The 27,437-nt window shown below is 39.2% G+C and overlaps 1 protein-coding gene across 1 annotated transcript in view; it reads left to right on the forward strand.

Annotated features, from left to right (window-relative positions):
* msto1 (misato mitochondrial distribution and morphology regulator 1) overlaps positions 1-22,999 on the forward strand; it is an 88,766-nt gene extending 65,767 nt beyond the window's left edge. Inside the window, exons 10-14 of the mRNA XM_076302388.1 lie at positions 269-400; positions 1,180-1,364; positions 11,583-11,681; positions 19,092-19,204; positions 22,123-22,999. Of these exons, the coding sequence (XP_076158503.1) occupies positions 269-400; positions 1,180-1,364; positions 11,583-11,681; positions 19,092-19,204; positions 22,123-22,382 (789 nt within the window). The 3' untranslated portion in view covers positions 22,383-22,999. The remainder of the gene's footprint in view (positions 1-268; positions 401-1,179; positions 1,365-11,582; positions 11,682-19,091; positions 19,205-22,122) is intronic.
* Positions 23,000-27,437: the final 4,438 nt, after the last annotated feature.

Here is a 27,437-nt window from a genome sequence, read left to right on the forward strand (position 1 = left end):
ACCTGAGGATGATCTTAGAGTTGTCCTTTAACCTCTCTTGCCTTTCTTCTCTTCCTTTTTTTAGTCAGTGGAACCTTATGTTTTACATCTTTATTCATTCTAGTTATTAATGATGACTCATTTATTATTTAACTATATTATTCAGTAATTATAGTATACCAATATCAGTCTCTCTCTCTCTCTCTCTCTCTGCCTCTCTCTCTCTCTCTCTCTCTCTCTCTCTCTCTCTCTCTCTCTCTCTCTCTCTCTCTCTCTCTCTGCCTTATAGCCTACACTGTGGTACCACTCAAGCTCACTTTTGGCCCTAGCTCTGGATACTATGACTGTATCTTATCGTTTGAGACAGCACAGCAACCCCATGTGGCAACTGGCAGATGCACTTGCAGTTTCTGGGAGGAAGGTTAGGAATTCCCTAAATGCTAATACCAGCATGAAATATTGACTATTTTGTATTGTTTCTGTGTTTGAAAAGCCGAAAAAGTTTCAATGTCTATGACTGTGGTGTATGCTAATGTTTATTATTTTTCTTAAAAATTAGGTAACACTTTACGGTAAGGGTACATGAATTATCATGAATTCATGCATTAATTAATTCATGATTTATGTATTACTTAATTCCTTAATATCTCATGAATCATCAGAAATGTACATGAGTTCATATTCTGTCATTTGTGACCTCATACATGAACAACTCATCAACTAAAGCATTAAGTATGGTGGGCACATCATTATGATTTATTAAGAATGATCATGATGATTTCTTTTTCTGCCAAAAATGTGGTCATCACTACTCAAATTCTGATTTGAGCACAACTTGTGCAGCTCTCTAAACACATGCCATTGTTAACACTTTAGTTGAGGGGCCACAAACATGATGTACTCATGAGCTATTAACCTTACATTCATGTAATCATGATGATCATGCTTAATAAATCATAAATCATAATGATGTGGCCATCGTACCTAATGCTTTAGTTGATGTGTTGTTCATGCATGAGATCATGAATGAAAGACTATGAACTCATGTCAATTCCTGATCATTCATAAGATATAAAGGAATGAAGTAGTGCATAACTCATGAATTAATTCATGCATGAATTCATGATAATTCATGTACACTTACTGTAAAGTGTTACCAAAAATGGAGATCAAAGAGTGATGAGTTTGTGTGTGAAACAGGTGGTGTCTGCTTATGGGGCCATCCCATTTCCTGTGGTGCATGGCACACATCTCTCAGAGGCTTTTGATACCTTTACTGATGCTTTGCCATGGAAACCTCTCTCAGCTTGTCCTGAGCTGGGTAATGGGTGCTGTTATGGCCAGTCAGTGGCTCTCAGGGGTCTGGAGAGGAAGTGCATGGTCAGGTGAGTCAAAAATGACATGACATCAGCACATATGCAAGCACAGATCACAAATCACAAAAGGTCACAAATGCAGAGTATAAGGCACATTCTTCATCCAGTGGTTCAGTAACTAGATTTTTGTGAATAAAACAATTATTAATGAATAAAATGTCAGTACATGTGTTTTTGTAAATTGTTAAGCCATAGAGTATCCCACCATCATGATCCTTATATCGCCAGATTCCAGATAATCCCACCCACACAAATATGAATAGATTTCTACTGGCATGCTTCCTATGCAAAAAAGACGCAATAGACCTGTTTATACTGTGGGCAAAATCTTGATCTTGGCCTAGAGAAGGGTTTATATCAGAGCTATTCAAATTGAGCTGGGCCAGACATTTTTAGCAGTTGGTAGGATAAGCAGCAGATATAATTTTTTAAACCAACACAAATTAATGTAGGCCTATTGAAAAACAAGTAGCCTAATGTTTATATATTGTTTTCCTTTTGAATTTTCTCTCATTGGACACAGACACATCAAAAACGGCATCAAACTTGTTTGTAAACTGTGAGCACACTCTGGCACTTTGAAACCATTGGGCGGTCTCAGACATTTTTATTTTTTATTTTTATTTTATTTATTATTATTTAAGAGAAAAAGTTTCTTCTTCTGTCAGGATGTCTTCTGTCTTCTGTTCTCGGACCAGTGGCAATAGACGTCGCTGAAGAATGAAAGAGTATTTGCTATTGGCCGCGCTGGCTAATATATAGCCGAGCCGAACCTTGACAGGACCTGTTAGAGGACTTCAGTGGCGATCACTCGAGGAGTGTGTTCCCATTGGTTAACGCCGAGTAGTTTGACTGATAGAGAACATAAAAAAAAAATGTTTTGGTGCACTGATGACAGTCAGGATAATATAACTAGCTAGCTAGTATTGTTTAGTTCAGCCATCACCAAATGGCGGACCGCGGTCCGAGTCCGGACCGTGACGTGATCCTATCCGGACCCAGACCATAATAGCCTAATTTAGATTTTCACTTAAGATTTCAAAGCTGCGCTAAATGTTTCGTTGGTTAGGATAACAGCATTTACTTCAGGAGCTTCAGGAACCATCATTTCGCTTGCTGCTACTCAGCCAGTGAAATCTGTGAATTCTGATAAAGTCGAGTCAGTGAGTAAAGTAGCCTACTATGGAGAAGAAACTGATAGCCTGAAACGAGCGAGGAGAGGAGACGGGACGAAAAACAATCAGATGGATATCTAAGTTAACGATAAGTAAGTTATTTTAAAATCATCGATTGCTCAAAGAGGAGAAAGCTAGACAGCGAGAACAGAGCTTTATATAACGATACGGGGAAACACCACGCAAAACTGTCACGTCCGTAACGCCAACTAAATATGGATGTGACAGTTTTGCGCGGAATTGCCCTGGATCTCTTCTATTCTGAGACCAATTTGAAGCACCTCTACTAGACAAGGCATGCATGGGTAGGCTAGGCCCATTCAACAGTGAACTGAGACCACAGAATATTTTACGATTTAAGAAGGCAATATGATTGATCCACCACAATCTAGTTAAGCCTACATGCATTCACTGCCCAACAACGTGATATTCCTGGGTTTCCAGAATTTCGGGTCAACATAAAAAAAAACTAAAAAAAATAAATTAAACTTGCTGATTAATGGGTGTGGAATATCCATCCTTGTCTCAGCTCAAATTTTATTTTAAGTTCGGGTCAACATAAAAAAAACTAAAAAAAATAAATTAAACTTGCTGATTAATGGGTGTGGAATATCCATCCTTGTCTCAGCTCAAATTTTATTTTAAGTTCATCCTTGTCTCAGCTCATATTTTATTTTTAGTTTTTTTTATGTTGACCCGAAGATCTTAAAAATAGCCAAGGCTACTCAGTTTTTCTCCCCAATTAGGCTACTCTTATCTTGCCTTATTTCTCCTCATTTCGAATGTTCTCTTTTAGGCTAGGCTACTTATTTTATTTCACATTAAACATTAGGCCTAGGCCTACAATCTTCTATTTCTTGAATTTCCCCTTGGGGATCAATGAAGTATCTCCCAGCTAACAATTTATGGTTTCCAAAACGTTCTGGGAACCATAGTTTTTGGTTTCGGAAACGTTAGTTTTTGGTTCCCAAAAGTTCCCCGAAGGTTAGTTTTTGAGTAAGTTTTGGTTCCCATGGAAAGTTTGCTGAATGTTCCGAAAACGTTAGTTCTTGGTTATATAAAACGTTCCCTGAACATTCCCCTAACGTTATCTAAAGGTTGCAACATTTAGAGAACCTTCCCCTAACATTCCCCAACCGCTGCAAACTTTAAAAAACCTTCCCCTAACGTTCCCTAACCGTTGCAAACTTTAGAAACCTTCCCATAACGTTCCCTAAACGTTGTAACATTTAGGGAACGTTCCCTTCCCTAAATATTGCAACCTTTAGGGAACCTTGCCCTAACATTGCAACCTTTGCATACCAATTGTATTATTACTTTAAACAGAGTGAATGAACAGGCAAAATCGATGGAACTTATAACTTTAATATAAAATTATCAAAAGACAAAAAAAACAATATAAAAGGCCTAACAATATATATATATATATATATATATATATATATAGATTAGACTTAGTGTTAGCTAAGTATATTAACATAAGGCATTTGACTTTGGTAGGTGCTCTAGCCATTCAACAAATAGACAGACATACTGTACAATAGAGACAACAATATACATTGTGGCAGATACCAACACAATATACAAAACAACTATACAAATAAGACATAATACCAATATAAGTACACATGGAGTGTGATGTAGAGTGCAAAGTAATAGTGCAAATGTAGTGTGCAAGACACATATTGGAATGATAAAGTATGTAATGGGCAGGTAAACGGTCAAAGTGGGGATGACCTCACTTATCTGCAGTTCAGGAGAGTGACGGCAGTGGGAAAAGAGTTGTTCTTGTGTCTGGTTGTTTTTGTGTGCAGGGATCTGTAGCGCCTGCCAGAGGGGAGGAAGTTAAAGAGTGTGTGTGCAGGATATGTGGAGTCTTTGGTGATGGTCTCTGCCCGCTTAGGTCCCAGAGTACAAGTCCTGGAGGGAGGGCATTTTGTTCCTCCTCTCCTGCAGCTCAGTGACTGTCGAGCAGGACGACAGCAATATGTCATCGACTGAAGCAGAGGGAGGTGACTGGGAGCTCCTTAAGAGCATGAGCAGCTCATCCATCTTCTCCTCAAATGCGTCCATTCACTGTGCCATGCGGTAATGGTTGTCCTTATTGCTATGGAAAATGGATGGTGTTAGTTTTAGTTGTTAAATACATTATATACCTGCATATGTGAACAAATTAAGTGAGTGTTCTTACCTCTTATTTCCGTCTCCATGGCCAAGCCACCTCCCTCTGCGTGATGAGTCACTTGTGCTGTTTACAACAAAAAAAAAGTTACTTACTCTCAAGTTCCTTGTCATGAAATTGTATTTACTTGGAAATGGAAAATTCAAAGACACTGTACCTTCAACTGGGTCCCAAGATGAAGTGGCAGGCGTTATAATAGACCCATCCAGCTCTGGGCAATCAGCTCTCATCTAAAAAGAAAGTAAATATGAATATTGGTCAGTTAATTTATGGTAGGTTTCTTGCACATGACATTTGCAAAAGATAAACCTATGCTGTTACATTAAACAATCGCTAAAAAGAAAAACTCACATGCAGGTGGTGGAGGCAGTGACATCTGCTGACCTAATAAAAGGCAGGAAGAGACAAATACATCAGAACAGTAACATGATATGCATTAGGTTAATAAACATGAATGTCAGTAGTTCCATGGTAGGAAATATGACTCAACTGGTTTTCTTAAATAATACATGTATAAATGTTACAGACTTACAGACAGGGCTTCCAGGCACACGCACCATCCTGGAATGCTTTCTTGCTTGCGGAACGGATTCATCTGAAATAAAAGACCATACAATCTGCACTGATTGCAAAAAGAATATTTTAATTGTGCAAATAATGTACTCTGTATTTAAGAGGTCTTACCATCACGTGACCATGCACTGCCTTTTGTGGACGCTCGCATCTTCTTCCGCCTCAATGCTAGAAGTGTCCATCAGCCGCTGACATTTTTCCATAGCTTTGGTGTATGAATCTACGTTAAGAGAACAAAGTTTTTGTGAGCCAGTAGTAGAGCAAAGCAGTATTTCCATATAGAGAAAACTATTATTGATAGTATTTGCAGCAATCAGTCATCTGTACACAACCAGATTTTCTTGACTGGATATTTGGCCCAGCTTTTGACTTGATTTTTGTATTGTAGCCCAGAGAATTTCTAATGGGGAGACACAGCATCCATAGAAATGCATGGGCTTAGTTTGTAAAGCCAGTATGGCAGCTGTGTATAGCCTACTACACACATTCCGCCCCTTCCTGTATGCTTCCCAACAGACCTCTGAAGTTCGCCTACAAAAAGGAACCAAAACTGCCATCTTTGCCTATAAGGAGATCAGGGTGTTAATTTAACCTAACTACCTATGACAAGTTACATTGCAAGTTAGGTCTGGGGTAGCAAAAATCTAAGTTGCTGTCTTAACGTAGGCCTGTTGAAGATCACAGTTAGCCTACCACTCGAAGGCAGAGGACAAACGTGTGTTGAGCAAAATGTCTGCATTTCAGACTTCTTCGTCCCCGGGAGAGTGCAATAATTCTCTCCCCATGAGAGATAGGCTACCGGATCTCAGCTTTTTGAAGGGAAAATTCAGAGGTCTATTCACTTGAATCTATCCGATCAATTGTGTTACAAGATGGCCGCCGACAGTGTATACATTATCTATAGCCATCTGTTTGGCTCTAGTGTAGCCTACATATGCAGGACTGTTCAGTAGGTTATACCCACTTAAAAGGCATCACCATCTCAGTATACCCACTTAAAATAGACTAGGATACATTTGGGGTTGATCGCAGTATAGCCTACCCACTACAGCTAACTAGCCTACATCACAGTAGCCTAGATCCAGCTACATACAGTAGGCCTATATCCACTAGCCACCACTGCTGCCGAGTGACTTGCCTAAAAGGACTGACTGTACACTAAAACTAATTAAAAGAAACGGTAGCCTAGTGCTATTATTTGTAACATCAACGCGAGCAGGTTAACACAATGACACAAAACATACAATGCTGCAAAACATAACACGTTGAGAACAGCTCAAACAAAGAGGAACGAGCAATGTGCTCTGGTAAATTACAAACTTGGCAGAATCGGAATATAACAAAGCCCTACAAGTGAAAGGACTTAAGGTTAAACCTCAAACCCTTGCATTACAACCACTAGGCCTACATCATGAAACTGTAAAATATTTCACTTACTTTCGTGAGATCGAATTTAAGACGAGTGTAATCCATGTTACTGAACTGAAGTGAATTGTGAAATGAAAGAAGTGAATTTTCTTAGTTGTGAAAAGTGTTCTATTGATAGATTTTTGTTTAAAGTTCACCTAATACGTAAAAAAAAAAGCACAAAAGTATATATTTTTTATTTAGTAAAATTGATATTAGCCTAAAATAAATATTATCTTGATATGATGTTTACCTTACTTAGATTTTATAAGACCAATCATTGGAGTGGATCTAAATCAAGTGACTGCAAGCATTTTGTATGTTACTTCAAAAACTGAAATGGAGCTTGTGTTAGTATCGACTATAGCTGTTATTGTCTCCACTCCAGTTTCTAAAGCTGATAGAGGCGCAATCAATCACACAATGCCATATAACACATTTAACACGGCATGGAATTGGAATAAATAGAGACGCATTACCATTGGCGTCATTGCCACCTAATCAGAAGCCTCAAATGCAAATAATGTAAAATGTGTGAATGTAAAATGGTAATGGTAAGCTACAGGAACAAATGAAACATGTTCTGAATGTATTCTAGTGATAGCAGAAAACTATTATAAAAATATTTTATATTTTATTTACCGAAGTATTATTGTTTGTTTAATCCAACGTGAAACTGCAATCGGTTCTGAATGCAGACCAGGCGTTGTCTTCCCCCTACTGGCGTGGGGGTGTAACGGTTGGACTTTTATATTGAGCCAAGTGAAATGTGAAATGTAGACGTGAAAATTGTTTTATTGATAGATTCGTGTTTTAAGCATTTTCACTTCATACGGTTACAAAACTGAAATCAAGCACAAAAGTATTGTTTATAGCAAAATTGATATCAGCCTAAAAATAAATATATTCTCTTACTCCTTATCTTAATTTGATTACATAAGGCCAATCATTTTTAGTGAATATCAAGTGACTGCAAACCTTGTATATGCTAGGCCTACTTCAAAAACTTAAACGGAGCTGGTTAAAATAAACATGTCAAAACAGCACTCAGAACAACCAAAAACAACCAATAACAACCAAACGGGAACGTTGTGTGAAGGTACTGTGCAACCATAGGAGAACGTTTTGGTTGGTTGGTTCCCTTAACGTTTAGGAACGTTAAGGAACCCTTAGGTAACGCTCCCTAACCGTTAGTTTTTGGTTTGGTTCGAACTACCCTTTAGGGAACCATACACTAACGTTCCCGAACGTTCCCTTAACGTTTTGTGTTAGTGGGGCTATCTATCTATCTATCTATCTATCTATCTATCTACAACTAGGCTCCATCCATCCATCCTAATATTATACATACATACATATACATTGCCTAAACACGCACGTTAAACATTATGATGCTCTGGACCTTTGCTTGAGGAAATTTTCCGTAACTGGACCTCGCTGAAGATTAATTGAATACCCCTGGTTTAGTTCATGTCTATATCAGGCTTTATTAATGGTGAATGGATAAATGTCACCGAAAATGATTAGGTAAGATTACAAGATCATTAGGTAAGATCATAAGATCACATTTTAGGCTATTGTGTTTGGTGGGTTGTTAACTTGCAAGTTTAAAGTGTTGAAAATAAAGTCCTCTGCAATGTCTGCAGCAAGGAATTTGCATATCATCGGAGTTCATCAACTCTATAGTCGCACATCAATGCAAAGAAATAAGTGTTGACATTGAGGGGAGTGTTAATTTATTTTCATTGTGTCCCCAAGGTTATATCTGTGGCCTGAAATGCCTTGTATGTGAAAAAAAACTTCTTCCCGAAGCACTTTATTTTGAATTTATTTGAATTTGAAGCACTTTGAATTTATTTCCTCAGCATATTAGGTCATATCATAGATTATTATGGCAATTATTTGAACAGTGAAAATAATAATGAAAGAGTTTTTGAACTTTAATGTTACTAATGCTGATTATTCAATAATTCATTTGAATTTAAATATTTAAACAGCAAAAAATATATATGCGATTAATTTAGATTAAGTAATCACAGAGTATGTAATTAATTAGATTAATTTGTTTAATCGATTGACAGCCCTAAAATAAAAGGTAAAACCAGAATTAGTAAAGATAGAATTTAGAGAAAACAGTTACAAACTGGAGTGGGGAGGTTTGAGATCAAAGCCTTAAATTGCTCTAAAGGTATTAATAACTCGAGTTTAAGGGTGCGTTGGATTAAGTTCCAGGACATGGGGGCATCAAAGCAGAAAGCTGACTTACCCAGCTCGGTGCGAGCATTGGGAACTGTCAGTAAGAAATAACTGCTGGAGCGGGTCTGATAAGCACTTGAGTGGCAATTTAATAATAAGGAGATGTAGGATGGGAGTTTACCTATGATGGCTTTATAAATAAACTGAATCCAGTGTTTAAAGCGTCTCTCAGTAAGCGAGGGCTAGCCAATTGTGGCATACAATGTGCAGTGGTGGGTGTTGTAAGAAACACTTGTGGCAAACCTGATTGCTGAGTGGTATATAACGTCTAGGATTTTGAGAGAAGACATAGAGGCATTCCTATAAATTATGTCGCCATAGTCTAGAACAGGCATGAAAACGGACTCAATAATCCTTTTCCGACAGGCTGATACAAGAAATATGCAAGTATCATCACATTATAAATTCCCAGATTTGGGGAGCCTATGAAAGAAAACAAGATATAGCATGTATCGGGGTTTCCACGGGTCCTTGAAAACCTTGAAAGTTTGTGAATCTGAAAGAAAAAAAATCATGCCTGATTATGCCTGATTTACGTTGGTTAGAACTACACGACCAACGTGATTTGTGCGTGTTTCCCACATGTAGTGCTTGTTGCCCAAATATTTAATTTAACATATTGATGAATAAACCAACAGGTTCATGGTAACGAGTTTAACTTGTTTAGGAAAATCTAAAAGTTTATTTCAGCTCAGTTTTATGCAAGCTCAGTTTTATTAACACAAACATGAAAAATGTAATATGCCTACCACATCTGTCATATGACCAAAAATAAAAGAAAACTGCGACAAGGTATCCTTGGTCTGTTGAGGTAACATGATTTAACCATGTCCACGCTTGAAATTTATCAACACATTAGGTCCTTGAATTTGAGGATATTGGGTCTGGAAAGTCCTTGAATTTGATCTTCACTAAGGTGTGGGAACCCTGATGTATACAGTAATGATCAACATAAGAGCTTATAAGTAAAGGTACTAAAACACTAATAGGCCCTAAAGCAGGGGTCTCAAACTCCCGGCCCGCAGGCCACTTCTGGCCCACATCCGGCCCAGTTCCGGCCCGCGACCTAATGTCAAAATAATAATGTCATTCGGCCCTTGAGGGTATTTTTAATTGCGACAAACAATGACACTGATTAAAATAGACGATAGATCCAAGTATGGTGACATCTCATTTGCACTCTCCTCCACTAGTTGCTAGACATCCAGAGCTTCGCGCGGAAGCGATGCAGGCCATAGTTTTGCACAAATTGAAGCAGAAATAGGCCTTCACCAAATGTAAAAAAAAAGTTCACAAGCTGCATTTCCTTGTCTCTGTACTCATGTACTCTACACAATGATAATAAAGTTAAATCTAATCTAATCCAATGATCGATCGTCTATGACAGTGATGGTCACGGTGCGTCTGTGAATGGAGATGTGTCTGCGTGTATACAACGGTGTCCACTATGCATACCATGCTTATTTCAACCCTCTGCCCAACATAGCTGGAAGTGGCAGTGCTAATCATGATGATAGTGTCAGTAATGTACGTGGTACAGACAGCAGGGGTAGTAAAAATAGGGCTCTGAAGAACTACAAAGTAACCCGCGATAGGAACTGATTTGACCAGGCTACTTTATTGTAGGCCTATAATAATGGTTTGTGGTTATAGTAATAGTTTACTATTGTTGGTTTACATCTTAGGCCTACTGTTTTCTTGTTAATTTGTTATGTGGGTAATATGACAAAAAGAAAGTAAACCTGCTAAAATATGTTCAACATCCAGTATTTACTGAAAGGTGCATAATTTGAGGTGCTTGAGGTTGCTAGCACAGGTGTCTAAAAAGAGATAAAAAGACTTGCACTTTCTGTTTGCAGTTTTGTACAGTACAGTATTTGAAAAAAAAAAAACATTGCATTTTCAGAAATAGCCATTCTTTTTTGTGTTAACACTGACGTGGCCCTCCAATCAGATAGATAGATAGATAGATAGATAGATAGATAGATAGATACTTTATTGATCCCCAGGGGAAATTTAAGGTCTCAGTAGCATACAGACATCACACACACATTCACTAACAGCAGAAAAAAGTAATTAAAAGTATATAATATAAAAAAACACAACTAAGCAATAAGGACAGTAGAAGATGAATACTATACTAAAATACAAATTATACTAAATAACACTTAATCTAAATCAATTCTAAAAACAGTATCCACATAGAGGGTCATTAATCAAGAGGCGCTTGCAATGACTGAGGCAGGGACTGAGCCTGTGATTCTCTGTGCATAGTAAGGTAAGGTAAGGTGCTCTGTGGGAGTGAGTGTCATGGTGATGGTGCAAATGAGTAAGTCCAACAGTGCAAGAATAAAGTCTAGAGACCAGCATAAAATAGATGACGTTGGCAGAAGTGGCCACCAGCTCATTTGAGTTTGAGACCCCTGCCCTAAAGGGTTAACACACAGTGCCCTTGAAGCAGAAAAACGAAACTAAGCAGTAAACAGATAGGAGAAAACTAACCTCCTATGTTGTAGATCTGAGAGGTGCTTGATGGAGGTATGCACTCTAAACTGAGTGCCATTTTACATTCACCATTCACATCACCTTGATGTTTAGATTGCCATGTTTGTTAATAGTTTTATTGGTTCCTAGGCCTCAGGTACCAGGCACTCAGCCCCTACTGGAATACCCCTGCAGTGGAGAGGATATATTGGCCTCATGGATCCAATCCCACTATCCAGCCAGCCCAATGTAAGCAGCTCACCTACGGTATACCATGTACAGCGTTTCCCATACATTGACTAATCTGTGGCGGGCCACCACAAGATCAACACTGGCCGCCACACAGTAATGACAATAATGTTGTACTATTTGACATAAAATCCTTTCATTGAGCTGTGCTTTTCACACACGCAGTCTTTCCTTGCCCCGCCCCGTGCTCTCTCGTAACGGACCTGCCGCCCCTCAACATGTTGTTTCAGCAGATCTAAACGAGTGTGAAGCTTGCAGTGTAGGAACAGCGCAGCTGTTGTTTCCTTTGAAGTTGCATGAGGGTTGTTCCTATATTGTAATAGGAAGCATCAAGTCGCTGCTGAACAAATGATGTTCCCTTAGATGACATATTAGAGAATGCTTAAAGATCTTTATGAAGCATTCTGCCAGGCCGTTTGTTGCAGGGTGAAAAGGAGCTGAGTGCACATGCTTAACGCCATTAGATGTTAAAAAAACGACGTGAACTGCGGCCCATTATCACTATCGAGAACTTCAGGTACTCTTTAATGACAGAAAAGACCCCTAACCACAGTCTTTGCCGAAGTGTTTGATCCCATCAGAATGACTTCTGGCCACTACAAAAGACGTACCCCACAAAAGGCCCTGCAAAATCAATGTGAATCTGCACAACCTCTAAGAAGGATTATAAACAAACATTGGAAACTCTTTGAATGTGATCCTAGTCTGAACCACTTACAAACCAAACCCAATATTGCTTTAAAAGGGGTAAAAATATCAAATATTTTAGTCAGTTTCATGTACCGAGAACCTCCAGTTACAAATTGACTGACTAAACAAGTTTGTGGTAATTATAGGTGCGGCAAGTGTGCACACTGCTCAAATACTTTGGACACCAAAACATTCACCCACCCTTACTCAGGTAAAAAGTATGGACTACATAGAGAGACAACTGGTGAATTGTTTATGTTAAAGTGCCCTTGTGGCTTGATGTATATAGGCCAAACAAAAAAAAATCTGAAACTAATTACTAACTAAACTAAACATGGAGTACGCCATTGCTAGACATTACAATGACAAAAACCATGGTGCAGCCACTACACTGATATTCATTGGTATTAAGAGGGTACCCTCATCTAAGTGGGGGTGATTTGGTTAAAACAATTGCTAAAAAAGGTTCACAAACTGAATACAATTGAAAAACAAGATTTGAGTGTGTTTTTGTGTGTTGTAACTTTCTTTGTAAATTTTAACAAGTCTCACATGGAGCATCTTGCAAATGAGTGCCAAAATGAGTGTTCCAACAGTTTCTTTAGAACAGCTACATACTGTGCAACACTATCTGCCTCCTCCTGATTACCGTATTTTCCGGACTATAAGTCGCTCCTGAGTATAAGTCGCATTAGTCAAAAAATGTGTCATGAACAGGAAAAAAACATATATAAGTCGCACCGGACTATAAGTCGCATTTATTTAGAAATGTATTTCACAAAATCCAAAAACAGAGACTATGTAACTGGACTATTGAAGCCAAAAAGATTAATGTTAATGAAGGAGTGAAGGCAGCCAAGAAGAGGGCCGGATAGGCCTAATTGTAAAGCAAAAGATTCACTGAAAGAAAATGCTATGTGGTACACCAAAATTTAGCTAAAATGTGGAGAATACAATGCAATCAAGCATTTTGGGCAATGTGGAGTCACAAGCTGGCAGCAGATTAAATGCTCACGAGAGAGAAAAAGATGGTTTTAAAAAGACGTGACCGAAGCAAGCCAGGCATAGATCTATAGGCCCGAAGTTAATTGTAAAGCAATTTACAAAAGATTCACTGAACGAAAATGATGATATGGTACATGACAATTTAGCTAAAAATGTGGAGAATGCAATGCAATCAATAATTTTGGGCAATGTGGAGTCAATAGCTGGCAGCAGATTAAATGCTCATGAGAGAGAAAAAGATGGTTTTAAAAAGACGTGACCGAAGCAAGCCAGGCATAGATCTATAGGCCCGACAGTAATTGTAAAGCAATTTACAAAAGATTCACTGAACAAAAATGTTGATGTGGTACATGAAAATTTAGCTAAAAATGTGGAGAATGCAATGCAATCAATCGTTTTGGGCGATGTGGAGAGACAAGCCGGCAGCAGATTAAATGCCCACGAGAGAGAAAAAGATGCGTTTTAAAAAGACTGCACAGACCGGTTTTAATAGGACGTGCAGACCAAAGCTGCAGCAAGCAGGTGATATTTAGAAATGTATTTCACAAAATCCAAGAACAGACAGATGTAACTGGACACATAGAGGCCAAAAATATTGAGAATTCTACAGGGAATGTTAATGAAGACGAAGGAGTAGTGGCAAGAGTCAAGCCGAAGGCTGCTGACGAGTGCCCGCGCTAATTGTGAAGCAATGTACAAAAGATTCACTGAACAAAAATGCTAATGTGGTACATGAAAATTTAGCTAAAAATGTGGAGAATGCAATGCAATCAAGCATTTTGGACGATATATTGGCACAAACTGGTAGGCCTAGCAGAACAATTGCTCGGCTGGCCACCTCAGCGAGAAAAAAAGAAAAAAAGATGCGCATTTAAAACCAGGGCCTAAATTTCAGCGCAGGATTGCGGGTAGGCTATTGCGCATAAGTTATTAAGTATTGAGCATAATAATAAAAGTCCCACAACTCTATCATAATGAGAGAAATTCCCACACATGTTACAGTGCTGTCTGATAACATTAATCTAATAATGGAGCGACCTGAATGCGGGACTGTTGACTGGACGGACCAACTCTGACTTCAATTGAACCCGATGCAGAGACACACACACGCGCGCATGGACCACTTTGCTCTCTCTCTCCCTCTCTCATCGCTGAATTCAAATTATAGCCTAGGAGGTGCTTCTACATCAATCGCGATCGACAGGAAAGAAAACCAAACGTTTAGCGATCAGGAACCGTCAGGAATTTTGTAAACACAGAAGCATGACAGCCTATAACGCCAGAGAACATGGATGTGTTCTCTATTTGAGGAACGTTATAATCGATTGCGGACATGAACAGACATGCAGACACGGAGCGCAAAGTAGGCCTACTTTCACTTTCTAGTGTGCGTATTCAGTACGTGAAATATAATTAGTAGCAAAACAGCGATCAAATATTAGCCTACATGGCAGTAAGTTTTGTTTTCAAATGTTTTCATGCATGTCTAGATAACGGGTGAGTTTAGGAGACAGACTATCATAAATCTTCAAATTATCGCTGGGGTCTTTTTATTTAGGCTGCGCAAAGCACAGCACCTTTATTTGGGGCATGGCTTAATGTTTGATTATATTGCTAAATATCTGGACTGATGACCACTGAAATCTGCAGGGTATTTGATGGTTCACTATTAAGTTTCATGTAAGGGTGTTGGGATTTCCATCTGCTTATTGCGAGATAAGGCATTCGCTTTCATTTATTCATGGAACGTGTGTAGCTGAAATGGAAACCTTATTCAGCCTAAATGTAGTTATTTTTTTATCATGCATGATTTACTTTTTTATAAAATTCGTAGGCTGATGCCTGGCAGCAACAATTGTGTTTAGCCTAAATGTAGGCTAGGTTACTGCTTCAGCCTCTGGCAAGCTCAGAAGGGGGCGGCATGCAACTGATAGCTTGAGAGCAAGTTGTTGGAGATGTGTAAGACAATGACTTTTCATTGGCAACAATATTAAACCAACCAACAATATAAAATATTAAGAAGAGCTCTTTTATGAGTTAAATTGAAACAAAATTATTACTGGCCTTTATTTGTCCGAATCTGAGGCCCAAACAGAATCCTGGCCGTAATTTGAGGATTTAGGTATGCACGTGTGTTTCAGGCATAGCGCAACCACTAATCTCTGACTGAAAGTGCACAGAACTTGTGCATTTGAGAGCGCTCTCTCGCGGCTAGACAGTAATGTTTCATGTAGGGTTCATGTCAGTTAATATGAATTAACATTTAAAAACATGTTCAATTATATATTTTTTTCATATATAAGTCGCACCTGACTATAAGTCGCAGGGCCAGCCAAACTATGAAAAAAAGTGCGACTTATAGTCCGGAAAATACGGTACATTTGTGGAAACGGAATCTCTCTGCAATGATTATGGGCTTTGGGGAGAAGTGAACTTTAAGAATCTACACAAGCTACTCAATCATTTTGCTCCCTGGCTTATCTGGAGCTAGCAAACTATGCAGCAGTCTATATGTGGTAGCCCCTATTACACTAAAAAATACGGCCACTTGTTTTGTAGGAGAAACATCATTGGCAGCAACAAAATGTTCAAACCTTTCCACTTTATTCAACCATTGCTCAATGGCTTTGTCAAAGGCATCAATATGTCCAATGAGCGTGGGCATTTTCCCATTCGTTCCCACTCAGGGGCGGAGCTAATGCTTCACTATAGGGGGTGCGACGATCTTTAGTGGGCCCCTATACTGTCGGTGTTTATTCCAACATCATGTTTTTATTTAGCCCACTTCATATTGTGCTTATTAGAGGCTGAGGCATTTTGTTTATGTCCTGATGACCTAGTCTACCGTTTAGTTTATGCATCGGTGCAGCTGTGCGTATTATCAGGCAACTCAATGAGAGAGAATTTCCCGTGTGTGTTCACACAAAGTTAGCCCACCATAACTTCCCAACTGCTTCACAACTGTGCAGTATCCCATTAACTGCTCGACAATAGGCTATTTACAGTTTTCTTTAAAATTTGTAAACACATTGTCAAAATCAACTTTAATGTTGTTTGAGCAGGAGAGGAAATAATAGCCTACGCACGCAGCAATTACAAAAGTTGTGGGCTAGGCTACTTGCTTTCTTTTACTATGGTTGCCAGTTATCAACACACAATGTTAAGCTAATTCACTAACTCAAGACTTCAAGGCTATCATGGATATAAAACGTTTTTTGGAAACAATGAAAGGGTGGAGGTAGCAAAGGATGGAGGCAGCAAAACTAGAGGAGTTATTTCAGATGAACAAGGTAGGCAAATGCTTTTCAAAACGTTACTATTATAATATTTACTGATGTTAAAGCGCGAACGCTGTTTAAAGCCATACAAAATGGTAAACTAGAACAAAACTAAAGGTAACTTTACCCTTAGGGTCGTATAAAGTTGTCCAAATGAATAGGTCGTTATTAGGCGTTATTGTTGTATATTGCATTTAGTACTAGGCTACTTTTTAGGTGGCCAATGCATGAACGAAACCGGGAAATATAATATTAAGCCTTTCAATGTTTTGTTGCGCGCGGAGGGGTAGATGCGCTGAACATTCATTCCTGCTGGCGTGCCTGATAGTGACTGCTGTTGTCGCGGCAAGCTTAGGCCTATGCTCCTGCCTCTAAATAGGCACAAGACTAGACCTACACTGTTATAAATGCAGCCTGTAGCATAGGCTACTTCGGCAAACCCAGACCGGTTGTGGCATCAGTTTCGCTTTTAAAACGCAACAGTGTAGCGAGAGGGAGAGTGCGGGCTATTTAATTTGCAGCATGACAGACGAACTCCCATTGTGAGCGCACTCTACGGACCAGCGGCATCTTTAGTAGGCCTAACATTTTAGTACAAATAAGCATCGGTAAATATAACAATTCCCTCCCTATATTCATTCCAATAGGGAGGGAAAGTGAAAACCAGCGCCCCAAGTGGTTGCGTTCCTATCGAAGAGAAGCTCCAATGTTAAGTCCCATAGATCTATTCTTAAAAAAATTATGAAGCCAAATCAGCGAAGTTATCCACCAAAAATATGTTTCAGTGTGTATACAGTAATAATCTACTAACTGTGAAAATGTTAGACCCTACTTTACCCTTCGACGTTACTGATAGAAGCACACACCCCTCAGGCGTATTGTGGTTCGAGCCACCAGGGATTTAAAGGGTCTGCAACTGCTGTCAATATCTAATCGTAAACTTTCCTTTGTTGCTATCTAGGCTATTAGTAAAGGGGACAGACAGGATATGTTGAATGTGGGATATTTGGCTATTGCCTCGACTGGCAGCCTAACCATTTAAATCAAATGCATAGCCTAATCACGTCAATGTTGCAGGAAAGCAAACTAAAGTCATAGACATTTATTTTGTTTAAAATCACGGGAAGACAAAGGTTACATGATTCCAACACTGCGTTGTCATGGACTACAGGTAGGAACTAGCCTGTGTGTTTTAAAATAGTTTTCACACCACACAGTGAGTAGGTTAATTGGATTTAGGTAATTGCTACGCATCTGCTAAAATGTAGGCCTATTGTCATACAAATAATAGTAACCTAATATGACAACATTTACTTTTCTCTTTTATTTGCCTGGTATAATACAGCGTAAACCATGTAGGCATTAAGTCAGTGATCCCCAAACGTTTTCTTTAGAGGGCCAGCTCATTATGCCTGGCTATAAGAGAGAGCCAGAGACTAAGGAGTATGTCAGTAACTGTAAATAGCTTAGTGCTGTGAACAGCAGCAGTCTACCTTAGTTGAATATTAATCCATTACATTTAATCATAGGCTATTGCAATCTAGTACCATTGTTAGCTGTGTTTATTTTATATTGTCATCATGCCATATCAATATAAAATGTAGTTCAACATGGAAATAGCTCAAATGAAATAATAGTAATAAAACTAGTAAAAACACTTTAAAGGGAAATTCCAGCCATTTTTAACCCAAAAATCGTTTTCCTCAGGGTTACCCCGAGTTGGGCTAAGCAAAAAACCTGACAAAAATGTATCCGACCAAACTGGAGATCTATAATGCTAACCTCTGGGGGCATGCTATTTAACTGCGTTTGGGGCCTCTAAACACACTCAGAAAACCATTCCAAGACCTATGAGTTGGTTCCTTACGAGACACCACCGTGCTCATTTAACTGAAATAGTGTGGCGAAACATTATAAACTTTGTTTTTGCGTCGAGTCACTCACCTCAGATTATCCAGCCCATTGCAGAGCCGACACGCTCTCAGCCATAGCCACAGAAACGAAATCTTTTTCCTTGGTGTTTTGATTTGTTTGCAAAAAGAACCGATCAAGCAGTGCAGTTGGTTAGATTTAATTTTTTGCAGTGAGGAAACATCTGACTTCAACTGGATCTATTCAACCCTAGCAAAATTGTTACATAGATACAGTAACTTAAGCCAAAGAAAATATCCTCAGGCCAGGGGAAAAATACACCACTACATACAGTATACCTTAACATACAGCATGTACCATACAGCCTGGGAGACCACAGCTGTGTACAGAGGGAGCCGGTGCAGTTTGGCGATTTGGGAAAATAAAAGCCCGGGCTTTTACGAGTTTTACGGTATATCCATGTAATCATAATATCTTTGTCAGACTCAAACAGTGGCTCAGCACTATAATTCTTACAGAAACATTTCTACAAGTATACTTACATCACTGTCTAACTGCATTTCAGGGCTGTGCAGATTGTATCCAGCCCTAGCAAGCTGACTCCACCCTTTCCACAGATCTTCAATAAATCTGTAAGCCCACAGGGTCTCTTACAGAAGCAGGTCCCGTCCACTAGTGGTAAGTCACAGCAAGAGGAACCACAGACTTTTCAGGCGTTTTGACACCTCGGACACTATTAGTCTTCCCACCAAAGTCATACATTTAACGTCATAAACGTGACTTTCCGAATGTGCGCCATCTTAAGTCATAACTCATACGTACTGAAGATTATTACTCACTGTGCTCTGTATGGCAATGCATATGCAGAGGCAACGAAGATCATTTAAATAAACTTGCCCAGTATATTTGTTGGTTATAAAAAGGAATAGAATAGACACAAAGTTTTCGTTTGATGGACAGTACAATTGATTCTAAATAAACCTGTCTTCATAAGGTAACATAAATGGGTCATCCTGTGTCAAATCAGACAAAATCCAGGAAAGTGGTTGCTGCACCATCTCAGATTTTCCTCAAAGTTTGTCTACCTAATATTTAGGTCCCAAAATGAAGACCTGTAAAATATTTTTGTAAAAAAATCCAATGTTTCACTCTTGATTTTGTGTCATTTTTACACTCTCAGAAATGCCTTATCTTGTTTGGGCATTATTATTGATTATTCTCAGCATGCTCAAACTTTGTAGGGTGGAAGACAGACATGTTCTCAGTATGATTGGATCGTTAAAAGTTTGTACTGCATGCCAATTAGTTTTAGTAGATATGGAATAAAATGCAAAACTGGTGATATTGAGGTCTTCTCATTTTTTTGTATCCACATGACACCAATCATTAATTACAATGTACAATGTAATTACAATACTTTATTAATGTTGAGCCAATTTTCGACGTCTCTGCAACAAATGGACATGAAGATATTAAGGATAAAACAAGGTGTGATTGCACACTAAACTGTGCAATCACACCTAAAATGGTATGTGGGGTAGCTAGTAGGAACACTGAAATCCAAGTGGAAATAGTTCAGTGTATATTCATTTTGTGTATAAAGTGCCAATTATGTACCATGTTTCATTCATACATAAATATACTTACTTAGATACATTGTGTACTAATGCATTTTCATTCTTGTCTCTGAGGCAAAACAATGATTTTAACTCTATTTATTCATGGTACAACATTGGCACTTTGTACGCTAAATGCCTAATACACTGAGCTACTTTCACATAAAATTTCAAGCACCTACTACCAAGCAGCTTCAAGCAGCTACCCCGCATACCTATTTCATCCTATGAAAATGACCCAAAAACACAACGTCCCTTTGTTTAATCCTTAAAATCTTCAAGTCCATTATATGTGGAGAGTTCAAATGTTAGTACATTACCAAAATATAGTATGTTAAGAAAATAATAATGATTGATACCAAATGTGGTATCAATTTGGGGGGCAGTTGTTGCCTACTGGTTGGGGCGTCGGGCTTGGAACCGAAGGGTTGCCAGTTCGACCCCCAACCATTGGGAACGGCTGAAGTGCCCTTTAGCAAGGCACCCAACCCCTCAGTGCTCCCCGAGCGCCGCTGTAGCAAGGCAGCTCAGTGCTCCGGGTTAGTGTGTGCTTCACCTCACTGTGTTCACTGTGTGCTCTGTGTGTTCACTAATTCACGGATGGGATAAATGCAGAGACTAAATTCCTTGTATACGCAAGTATACTCGGCCTAGAAACCTGATTTACATTTACAAAAACAAGTTTATACTACCCTTAATATCACTCTTTTTGCACTTTTTCCCAAATCTAGGGCCTTGTAGAAAATCAATGAGAATGCCGTACAAACATTTAATGGTTCAGTCATACTGAGAACATGTTTGTCTTCCACCCTACAAAGTTTGGGCTGCCTATGAATTACACTTTTCATGATATTAATGACCAATAATTGCTTCCCAGATAATGTGACTTTCAGGCTGTAAAAGTTGTGTAATATCAAGGGCTGAACATAACATGAAGACATAGGATTTGAATGTAAATCTTTTACAGGCCTTGGTTTTGGGACACTTTCTGGATATAGACAATTTTGAATAAAATCTGAGACAGTGCTGCAACAACCTTATCTGATTTCACATGGAATTACCCAAATCAGACTCATCAGACCCCTTCATTTAAAACTGTCACTATTCTTACTAGAGTAGAAAGTAATCAACATCCCATGTAGCCTGAAGACTTGCTAAATACTGTAAACCAGAGGCTTAGTTCGTTTTCCATTAGAAAGGCTTGTGAGTTACAGTACCATCTGTTGATGACAAGTTAACTGCTCAGCCCCTGCCACTAAATCTTGTTTCAAGTTCAGTCACTGTCATTAAAAACTAATTTGCCCCTTCAGTCATTAAAGGGGAAATCCGGCGATTTTTACATAGATCTCCATTTTTTGGTCATGTTATAGATAATTTATGTGGCAATTAAGAAAATATGTATGCAATGTGAAAAAATGCTGTAAATTCTTGATTTTGTATGAATTTCCACAATCACGGAATGTCGAAAAGCTGTCCTATAAACATTTTAATGCATATACACACGTTGACCTGCTTAGCTAGTGAAGTCAAATTAGGGTTCAAAGTAGTAGCACAGACTGAGAAATTTAAACGATTTGAATATTCTGTCACTGATATGGGTATCTACTTCATTGTTCTACTCATCCTTGCAATAGTATTACATGCGGGACTCCAGCTTCATGCCAATAGCCAAAACACAGCCGTGGGTCTCACTCTTATTCATGCCATATTGCTTAAATATATAGGACTCCCGAACATTGTGATTACACATTCAGTTAATTGGAACTTTATGCAGTATTCTGAAGAGCCATATAATAATGTAGCAATGCCTGTGTACACAATGTCTCAATATGTGCACCCACCCATAGTAAATGCCTGGAGTTTGCTATTGCTAAATGCTTATTTTAAAGGCCATATTTGTGAGATCCTACATGTTACTGTGTTGTGTCTGTGTATAGCTATAGCCCCTTATATATGTGTGTGTGTGTTTGTCGTCTTCAGCTGTAGCCCCTCCAGTGGTCAGTGTTCCAGTGCTGACCTCTCTGCAGTCATCTCCAGCAATAGGCCCATGGCTGTCAGAGCTACATATCGCAGCAAGCCGCCTGGACCCACACCGCATCGCTCCCAGCTTCCTCACGCATGGCCCAGAGCCCAGTGACTTACAGGAGGCACTAGAACAGCTGCGGGTCCTTGCACACTGTTACCACAATGAAAACTCTGGCTTGTTCCATTCATCCTCAGAGGACGATGACAATGACTGAATTTGATGACATTGGGGATGAAGATGGCCGTAATGACAAAGATTGTGATGAATCATGCTGACAGAAATGCAGACTTATATTATATCCGTTGCATGCTGAAGATGGGTAAAGCTGAGTCGGCACTGAATAAAAATGACCTGACCTGAAAGTACCTGACCCAAGCTAAATGACTGAGCTCCTACTACTCCTGGCAGCAATATTCTGTGCATAGACTGGATGAATCATTTCCGTTTTGCATAACTTTGATATCAGTGCTGTACTTACACATGTGTATGTTTTAATGTACCAGAAGTAGCAATTAAGTAATTTCCATCACTTAGATGTCTTGAGTAATTCTCCCTACAGAAGACAGAGAAACCATTGTATGATAACAGATTAGTACCACTACACTGCAAGTCGAAGATCTAATTCAGCTGAGCTCATAAGACCCACCTACTGCATGGGCTTCGTTATAACTTTTAAACATAAATCTTGGACATAGTCAAATGTTTTTATTCGATTGAAACTATTTCAGAAGCTCACTGTCTATTGTTCACTATAAGGCTACAAACGGGACAATATAGACAATGGTCTTGGTATGGTTGGGATTCCAGCGGAAATAAACTTTTCCATTCTAACCTGTTAGTCTTTGTCAGTAATTCACACAATTATTCTGAGTCTTTGAGACAACAGATGAGGTTCCTCCCATTACAATGGTACCAAGCACAGAAATATACCATACTATTATGTTTTAATGTGGGATTCCCCAAAAATTATCCCCCAAAATAAGGTAAATCTGACTAGATTAAATAACCCAAACTTTTAGACATTCAGGGCTTTCCAGTGGTGACCCTCTGTGATCATTAAATCAATCCCAGTTCAAAAGGTGGTGTCTTGTCATCTCAGAACAAGTCTTCTCTATGAGAATATATGAGAATAATTTATTTTTATGTGAAAATTGTTAAGTTTACAAAGTATGACACTTAAATTCTTACACTTAAATTTCCACAACATTTTCAGTATACACATACAAGTAGACTGTGTAAGTCAAGTCAACTTTATTTATATAGCGCATTTCATACACAGAGGTAATTCAATTTGACTAAACAAAAGCAAACGGGAATAGCTGATAAAAGCATAGAAGGGCAATTATAGTCAAAGAATAGTTTAAAAAGTAAAGAATAATAATAAAATAAGAAGAAGAAAACATAAAACACACATGGTGATGGTACATAAAAGCATAAAAGGGCAATCATTTAAAAGTGTTTAAAAAGTAATAATTAAAACATAAAAAACAGAACATAGAAACTATTCAAATTTTAGCTGAAAGACTTTCCCAGATTTAGAAATGTAAAAAATAAGTGATAAGTTAGCAGAAAGCATCTGAGAAAAGTTTAGATTTGAAACTGGCTACAGTTGGGGCAACTTTGATCTCATCTGAAAGTTTGTTCCAGAGTTGAACTGCATAGCAACTAAACACTGCTTCACCATGTTTAGTTCTAACAATAGGTTTTACTAACAAGTATTTTTCCTGAGACCTGAGGGGACAATTGCTCTGTCATTAGCTTTAACACAGTTTTAAACTCGCCGGTGACGCAAGAAGTCACGTGACGTCTTAAGCTCCATGGCTGTCATAACTTAATGGTGGACACATTTCAGGATCTTGGGGGATATGTTTCACCATGGCAAAATGAACCTAGGGGTAAATAACACATGTGTACCGAGTTCGACCGTTCGCTGGGATTTGTTTTCATGCTAGTCGAATGTGACCAGTTTTATTGCAAACCGCTAATTAGCGTTTAACGCTAGCCTTCGGGGCACACGTAAAGTAAAAAGAAATCGCTATTTTTATACCACTAACAAGGCTCAAAATAGCACCACACTTACACAGTAGCATAATGAGGGTATCTACATGTAAACCGAAGCATTAAGAACTTTGTAAGTGTACAGGCAGTTTATAAAAAAGAAACGCATTACCATTCACGTCTGGTTCACATATATAATAGTTGGGGTGAAGTGCAGCGATCAATATCATTTTTGCTCCTCGCAATGTTCTATTCGTGACAATTGATTGATTAATTTCATTAACACCGTGGATGAGGTGATGGAAGAATCAGATTCCAGATTTCCACAAGAGTAGTTCACAATATATTGCAACATTATTTGCGTTATATCACTTTTAAAATTGACTTAACATTTCCAATGTTTTTTGGTGGTAATTATGAAGGTCTGAGACCGAAACGTTGTGTTCTGTAGTGTTCTAATGAATAATTGCATGCGGAAGGGACATTGTGCAAGATCTCTTTTAAACTACTGGTACTTATAACACAAAAAAGTTTTATTTAGCTACAACAGGGATTCCCAAAATGGTACGCGTACCAGTGTTGCGCGGTCTGCCCGAAATTAAGCGGTCGCCCGCGGATGACCACGGCCACCCGCGGTTATGAGTCATAAACAAAATATTTTAATGATATTCGGGTCATTTGCGGGCGGGTCAGTTAAAATTAATTAAATATATATTTTCTACAAATAGGCCTACTTAAAATATCACGAGAAGGCTAGCATCAATACAGTAAAGTCAACAGTAAAGAAGCGAGTTAAAATAATAAAGACACCCCTTCAGGAAAAGCGATATAGGCTATGAGAAATATTGGGAAAAGTTCTTAAAGAAGATGACAATAGTACAAGTTATGGTCTATGTAGGCCTACTTCTTGCGAAGCCATTTAAAAGTATGACTGGGCAGCCTGCAGGAATAAATGTTATGGCACAGACTACACAGCCATATCTACCGGTATGTATAGGTTCGCGCATGCATAAAAGTTACCTTAGTTCGTTGTGTTTGTGCCTTTAAACAGTGGATGTGCTTTAGTAAAGCTTGGTGCTTCATTCAGCATTATAAACCAGTTCTTACGCTAACGTTTTGACCAGCAATGTATCTCTCTTGCCTACCTTGCCTCACCATTTCTGTTTTCGAAAGAAAGATGTATGTCCATGGCCTTCAAATCTTATCAGTGTTCTAATCCTTGGTGGTTGCGTGCGTGCTTGCGCTCTTATTCTCATTCTCTCTCCTGCGCAAACATTATGTCCTGCATGCCTACTGCGTGTAGTTCTACTGCATAAAGTTTCACAAATAAATTAGTTTGTTTTACAGAAATGGCCTACTGTCACACTGCATGCAGGATATAACCAAAAGCACACATTTTGTAAATAAGCGGGTCGGATCGCGGGTCGGGTATAATTTTGTCCTAATTAATATTTGCAGTCCGAGTTGCGGTCGGGTTGATTAAAATATTGGGCGACCGCGGGCCGCTTGTGACCAAACCCGCGCAACACTGACGCGTACCCCCGGTGGTACGCGAGCTGCCACTAGGGGGTACGCGAGATGAAAAGGGCAATGGCGGAAAGGAGTTAAAAATGATTAATGAATTAATAATCGAATTAATTCATAAATAATACATACTTTTGAATCGGGTTATAATAATATGGAAATGTGAAATTAAAGGAAATCATTTGTAAACTCTATAATAGGCTATGTATTCATTAAAATATAAGCTACACACAATACACGTGATTTCCTGCGGGCAGCCAGAATATCTGGCGCGTTAGTTTTGTTGAAGTATAGGCTAGGTAGCTAAAACTGGCTAAAAACAGGGACACTGTCCAAAAGGCCTAATTAAAAGCGATCGAAGAGAAGAAGCGAGAGAAACAGAGCAGGACACAGGTAACGATGGAATGGGGAGCAGACTAATGAAGGTGGAGGTGAAGCGCAGGAGGATAAAAGAGAACGAGACAGAAAAGACTGCGTGAAGAAAACGAAAATATAGCCCTTGGCTTCACGTGGATTGGGAGACTTCCCAAAGCCACAGTGCCTGGTCTGCAGTGAGATGCTATCTAACCATTCTAGTGTGGTTTTTCATTTTAGCGTGAGAGCTTATAGACCAGTTGCACATTTTGATTTTGTTATTATGTAGGGCGGCTAATTAAACACAATGCCTGGAATGCATCAATAGAATGTGTTACTTTTTTATGTGTTGGATGGTGGGGGTACGCGAGCTGAGTCAGGATGTAGAAGGTGGTCCGTGGGGAAAAAAGTTTGGGAACCGCTGAGCTACAACAATCATAAAAACATATCCCCCAAGATCCTGAAATGTGTCCACCATTAAGTTAAGACTGCATCTGCTGGGTTAAAATTCGAAATTAGAGTAGTTCTGGTTTAACCCTAGTTTAACTTGGAATCAGCTGCGTGTTAAACACCAAAACCTCGGTTTTAAGGAGTATGGTTTTAAATCGCAGCGCAGCTAGCGCCATGCTAACTGAGCAATTGGCCCAAGAGGTCTGGACGGTGTGTACTGCTGAAGCATGTCTGCTAGGTAATTTGGTCCCGTTCCATTTAGTGATTTATAAACAAGCACAAGCGCTTTAAAGCCAATTCTGTGACTTACTGGAAGCCAATGCAGGTACTTAAGTTTTGGAGTAATGTGGTCAATTTTTTTTAGTTTTTGTGAGAACCCTAGCCGCTACAATTTTTACCAAATATAATTACTTCAGTTTTTTCTTTGTTCAACTGAGACATCCAGTTGAGACATCCAGTTGTTAGCCTTGACAGGGACATCAAGGAGGTGCCCCCCAGCCCCCACCCCCACACCACCTCATTGCCAGTGCAACACTCACCCCCACCATCACTGGATATTGCACCCCTCCCCCACATGGCGACCACGGACAACGAGGTGACAACGACTTCAGTCAACAGCCACCAGACACACAGACCCCTGATGCACCACTCCCCCTCCCCTCCCCCCTCCATCATCACTGCAGATCAGGCTATTGCACCCCTCCCCCACATGGTGACCACGAGCAGTGTGGCAACAATGGCTTCAGTAAACGGCCATCAGGCACGACAACCCCCTCAGAAGCACCCCTCCTCCTCCTCCCCCCATCATCACGGCTGATCAAGTCAGATTGCAGTTAAACAAACTTCGACCTCGGAAGGCAGCCGGGCCTGACAGACTGTGTCCAAGGCTGCTCAGGGCCTGTGCTGCTAAACTGGGGGAGCCACTGAAGCACATCTTCAACCT

This window comes from Alosa pseudoharengus, unplaced genomic scaffold, assembly GCF_046254945.1.
Source record: "Alosa pseudoharengus isolate Yale_2024_CS ecotype anadromous, Long Island Sound unplaced genomic scaffold, YU_APseudo_1.1 YU_APseudo_1.1_scf_23, whole genome shotgun sequence".
Lineage (NCBI taxonomy): Eukaryota > Metazoa > Chordata > Actinopteri > Clupeiformes > Clupeidae > Alosa > Alosa pseudoharengus.